Here is a 6,054-nt window from a genome sequence, read left to right as displayed (position 1 = left end):
TGAATAAAGGAATGAAAAACAATTGCTCCTTCCGTTGCTCACAGATAGAGATTGCGAGATGACTGAGAGATATAAGGGCCAATTCTAAAACACACATCGCATGCATGATGCATACGAACAGAAGGCCACACGCTAATTTTGTCGTTTCAATGGCTTCAACTTTAGGATCCACGCCATTCGCCTACTCTTAAGCACCACCATGAGCACGAGCCTTTCCGCTGAACCCACTCCCCACCACCCCTTTCGCCCTCTCCACACACTATAAATCCCCAAGAACGCCTCCTCCTTCCTCCACCCACCACCATTGCTCGCAATATTCCACTGCAATAAGCAAATAAACCAACCTCCATCCGCGCAATCTCTTACCTTCCCCAGGCACCAATGGCTGGCACCAGGAACAACGAGCTGCGCATGACCCTGCTCGGCCTGGCCCTGCTAGGGCTCCTGCTTCTGAGCCACACCGCGGAGCCGGTGGAGGCCGCCACGGGCGTGGGCAAGGACAGCTTCTCCATGAACGGCGGCGCCGGCGGCCGCAGCCTCAACAGCTTCAGCATGAACCACGCCGAGGGCGGCAAGGGCGGCAAAGGGGGGGAAGCCAGCACCGCTGCCGGCGACTTCTGATGGACGACCCTTCGCTGCCGTCGAGTACCAATTAAATAATCTATCCGGTTACCCCCTGCTTGCATGCATGCGTGCATGCTCAGTTGGTGGTTGCGCAGGATCGGTCGACCGCATCGGCCGGCCGCCCGGAACTCCTGCGCTCGCGTATGCTGCTGCGTTTGAATAAGTATCGTGTTTTTGTTTCTGTGTGTAATTTGGATGTGCAGATGCAGTGCGTGTGCTGCATCCATCCGTGTGTTCCTCCGTGTAATTAAGGGCGTCTGTTCGTTTGTAGGTGGTCTCTGTGCCGGAGACAGGTCTGGGGCAGGGCTATAGCCCCAGGCTTAGTAACAACTTTCCTTGTAATTTCTTCATACGAATAATAGGGAGTCGTAGCAATTTATCATTCAAAATAGCACAGCCCCAACCATAACCTGCTTCTAGGCCCTTACTAATTATTACTCGTGGCCTACGTTTTTTTAGAAAAAAAAGATCACCCCCATCTCTGCATCGTGATGACGCATTCAACCATTTTATTAAGCAAATAAGGTTCAAAACAGGTTTAACATTCAAAACAAGAGCACATATAGCTCATAAAAGAAAACAAAATCAAATGCCGCATCCGGCAAGGTATAGATAAAATAGGCTACGATGACTAAACACATAGCCTATTAACGTGCCGCCATCCGTATCGATTGAAGATAGCCCGCATTGTCGTCTTCCACCGTCTGCACCCAGTAACCAAAGGCTCTCTGGACTCCGTCGACGTGAGTAACGACCACATACGGATCTAAGCCCATAGCTTTGTAAATGACCTGCAAAAAATTGGTGAAGTTCTTCCTATCGAAAATCATGTCATTTCTACAGTTTTATATAGCCCAAAGCATGGCATAGATTCATATTCGAATGTGTCTAGCTGTATTGACGTTCACTCCATTAAGCCACGTCTCAAATAACATGTTCATACTCATTGGAGGGTTTATATTGAAAGCTATATGAATACTACGTCATAATAATCTAGTCAAAGGGCATTCGAGAAAAAAGTGTTTGATAGTCTCATTTTGATCACAAAAGCAACATCTAGAATTACGCACTCATCTTCTTTTAACTAAGTTATCTATCGTCAATATGACCCCTTTTTGGACAAACCACGTAAAGATCTTTATCTTCAGTGGTACTTTTACTTTTAAATGTGTTGAGACATAGGTATCGGTCCACTATTAATAAGTTCTAGATACATAGATTTCACGGAAAAACACCTACTGGTTGTAAGTTTCCAATAGTTAGTTGAATTTCCATCAACCTACAGATCAAATGGAGTCACGCTTTCCATCGTTCTCCTATTAGAACCTTCTGAAATTGAATATTAGGAGAAATTTTTCGCATAATTATAACAACTAGACTTTTTTACGCTGTACAATATTATGTAAAATTGGATATTACGTAGCCACCCTGGACTACGTGCTAAAGAACCATCTGTTGAGATGTATACATTTCAAGTTTATTCGCCTCTGAACTGCTCCTCTCGACTATCCACAATGCGAGTAACATAGATAGTAACATAGATGCCACCTAAGCAAGAAATATGATGTGGCAGCTAATTAATGTGAAGAGAGAAATTGAGTAACTTAGAATGTTACTCATAGTAGGAGTAACATAACGGATACCAAGGCAAGATGAGTTTATAGGCTAATAAAAGAAAGACTCAGTGTTACTACCTCTATGTTACTATCCACCGTGGAGGTAGCTAGTAATTTAGTCTAATAACATATGTATGTTACGCCTCTATGTTACTCTTCATTGTGAGTAGTCTCAGTGAGCTGATTGTATAGGTTTCTGTGTGATGACTTTTCTTCGCTCCAAATTAGGAGAGGTAGCTCGCATTAACAAATGGGAACCATTAATATCCGATTATGGACGTTGAGGTTCATAAGGCTGGCCATAGTGGGGAGTATCATATAGTAGTATCATGCATATGATACTATTACATGATACTACCTTCATAATGCATAGTATCATAAATGACCTCGTTTATTGACATGCATGACACATAGTAGCATAACATTTAACATGTTACATTATCTACCTATGTTACTCTAACCCTCTCTCTCTTCTTTAATTGTCTACCACATCAGCATATTTGCTAGTCCCAAGTACATGATACTACCTAAGTTACTCCCACTATGGCCATCCTAAGGCCTACATGCGTATTTTATAGAAACTTTGACTATTAATTCCTTCAACAGAAGTATAAGTTATATAGGTCACAAAAATGTACCAATGAAAACGTCATTTGAATGTAAATGCAGTGATATACTTCATCTTGTTGGGGAACGTCGCATGGGAAACAAAAAATTTCCTACGCGCACGAAGACCTATCATGGTGATGTCCATCTACGAGAGGGGATTTCCGATCTACGTATCCTTGTAGATCGCACAGCTGGAAGCGTTAAGAAACGCGGTTGATGTAGTGGAACGTCCTCACGTCCCTCGATCCGCCCCGCGAACCGTCCCGCGATCCATCCCACGATCCGCTCTGATCTAGTGCCGAACGGACGGCAACTCCGCGTTCAGAACACGTACAGCTCGATGACGATCTCCACCTTCTTGATCCAGCAAGAGGGGGCGGAGAGGTAGAAGAGTTCTCCGGCAGCGTGACGGCGCGCCGGTGGTGGTGATGATATACTCCGACAGTGCTTCGCCTAAGCTCTGCAGAAATACGATCTAGAGGAAAAACTGCGTGGTATAGGGTCGAGCAGCACGTGGTAAAGTTGTGTCTCAAAAACCCTCAATACCTCTAGTATATATAGGAGGGAGGGAGGGGAGGAGGGAGCCTCAAACCCTCAAGGTTTGGCCGAAATTGGAGGTGGAGGAGTCCTACTCCAATCCTACTTGGAGTAGGATTCCACCTTCCCACTTGGAAACTCTTTCCACCTTGTGTTTTTTCCTTCTCAAACCTTATGGGACTTAGTGGGAACTTATTCCAGCCCACTAGGGGCTGGTTTATCTCTTCCCATAGCCCATGAGAACCCTTGGGGCGTGACAGCCCTCCCGATGGTCCCCGACACCCCTCCCGGCACTCCCGGTACACTACTGATGAGCCCGAAACTTTTCCGGTGACCAAAACAGGACTTCCTGTATATCAATCGTTACCTCCGGACCATTCCGGAGCTCCTCGTGACGTCCTGGATCTCATCCGGGACTCCGAACAACTTTCGGTTACCAACACCTATAACTCAACTATACCGAAACTTAAGTGTGCAGACCCTGCGGGTTCGAAAACTATGCAGACATGACCCGAGACACTCCTCGGTCAATATCCAATAGCGGGACCTGGATGCCCATATTGGATCTTACATATTCTCCGAAGGTCTTATCGGTTGAACCTCAGTGCCAAGGATTCATATAATCCAGTATGTCATTCCCTTTTCCTTCGGTATGTTACTTGCCCGAGATTCGATCATCGGTATCCGCATACCTATTTCAATCTCGTTACCGGCAAGTCTCTTTACTCATTCCGTAATACAAGATCCCGTGACTTACACTTAGTCACATTGCTTCCAAGGCTTGTGTGTGATGTTGTATTACCGAGTGGGCCCCGAGATACCTCTCCGTCACATGGAGTGACAAATCCCAGTCTTGATCCATACTAACTCAATGGACACCTTCGGAGATACCTGTAGGGCACCTTTATAGTCACCCAGTTACGTTGCGACGTTTGATGCACACAAGGTATTCCTCCGGTGCCAGTGATTTATATGATCTCATGGTCATATGAATAAATACTTGACACGCAGAAAAACAGTAGCAACAAAATGACATGATCAACATGCTACGTTCATTAGTTTGGGTCTAGTCCATCACATGATTCTCCTAATGATGTGATCCCGTTATCAAGTGACAACACTTGCCTATGGTCAGGAAACCTTGACCATCTTTGATCAACGAGCTAGTCAACTAGAGGCTTACTAGGGACAATGTTTTGTCTATGTATCCACACATGTATTGTGTTTCCAATCAATACAATTATAGCATGGATAATAAACGATTATCATGAACAAAGAAATATAATAATAACTAATTTATTATTGTCTCTAGGGCATATTTCCAACAGTCTCCCACTTGCACTCGAGTCAATAATCTAGTTCACATCACCATGTGATTCTAACGAATCCAACACCCATATAGTTCTGGGGTCTGATCACGTCTTGCTCGTGACAGAGGTTTTAGTCAACGGTTCTGAAACTTTCAGATCCGTGTGTTCTTTACAAATCTTTATGTCATCTTATAGATGCTGCTACTACGTGCTATTTGGAAATACTCCAAATATCTACTATACGAATCCGTTTCACTACTCATAGTTATTCGGATTAGTGTCAAAGCTTGCATCGACGTAACCCTTTACGACGAACTCTTTAACCACCTCCATAATCGAGAAAAATTCCTTAGTCCATTAGTTACTAAGGATAACTTTGACCGCTGATCAGTGATTCAATCCTGGATCACTCTGTCTACCTCTTAACAGACTTATAGTAAGGCACACATCAGGTGCGGTACTCAGCATGGCACACTTTAGAGTATACGGCTAAGGTATAGAAGACAACTTTCGCCTATTCTCTTTATTCTGCCGGGGTCATGTTTTGAGTCTTACTCAAATTCACACCTTACAACACAACCAGGAACTCCTTCTTTGCTCATCTATTTTAAACACCTTCAAAAACTTGTCAAGGCATGCATCTTGTTGAAACTTCTATTAAGCGTTTCGATCTATCTCCATAGATCTTGATGCTCAACGTTCAAGTAGCGCAATCCAGGTATTCCTTTGAAAAACTCCTTTCAAATAACCTTTTATGCTTTACAGAAATTCTACATTACTTCTGATCCACAATATGTCAACCACATATACTTATCAGAAATTCTATAGTGCTCCCACTCACTTCTTTGGAAATACAAGTTTCTCATAAACCTTGTACAAACCCAAAAGCTTTTATCATCTCATCAAAGCGTATATTCCAACTCCGAGATGCTTGCACCAGTCCATAAAAGGATCGCTGGAGCTTGCATACTTGTTAGTATCCTTAGGATCGACAAAACCTTCTGATTGTATCACATACAATCTTTCCTCAAGGAAACCGTCGAGGAAACAATTTTTTTGTATTCCTATGTGCAATGTTTCACAAATAATGCAGCAACTACTAACATAATTCCAACAGACTTTTAGCATCGCTACGAGTGAGAAAGTCACATCATAGTCAACACTTTGATCTTGTCGAAAACATCTTTGCGACAAGTCAAGCTTTTCTTAATAGTGACTTATCACCATCATCGTCTGTCTTCCTTTTAAAGATTCATCTTTACTTAATAGTCTTACTACTATCAAGTAGTTCTTCCAAAGTCTACACTTTGTTTTATACATGGATCCTCTCTCGGATTTCATGGCCTCCATTTCTTCTC

At 43.4% G+C, this 6,054-nt stretch overlaps 1 protein-coding gene across 1 annotated transcript; it reads left to right on the top strand.

The window, feature by feature from the left end:
• The first annotated feature begins 315 nt into the window (after positions 1 to 315).
• Positions 316 to 1,003, top strand: LOC123440692. The gene has a single exon (XM_045117249.1). The coding sequence runs from the start codon at positions 382 to 384 to the stop codon at positions 619 to 621; it is 240 nt and encodes a 79-aa protein (XP_044973184.1). The 5' UTR covers positions 316 to 381; the 3' UTR covers positions 622 to 1,003.
• The last annotated feature ends 5,051 nt before the right edge of the window (positions 1,004 to 6,054 follow it).

This window comes from Hordeum vulgare, chromosome 3H (genome assembly GCF_904849725.1).
Source record: "Hordeum vulgare subsp. vulgare chromosome 3H, MorexV3_pseudomolecules_assembly, whole genome shotgun sequence".
NCBI classification, from domain to species: Eukaryota; Viridiplantae; Streptophyta; class Magnoliopsida; order Poales; family Poaceae; genus Hordeum; species Hordeum vulgare.
This window is presented reverse-complemented; position numbering and strand designations above follow the sequence as displayed.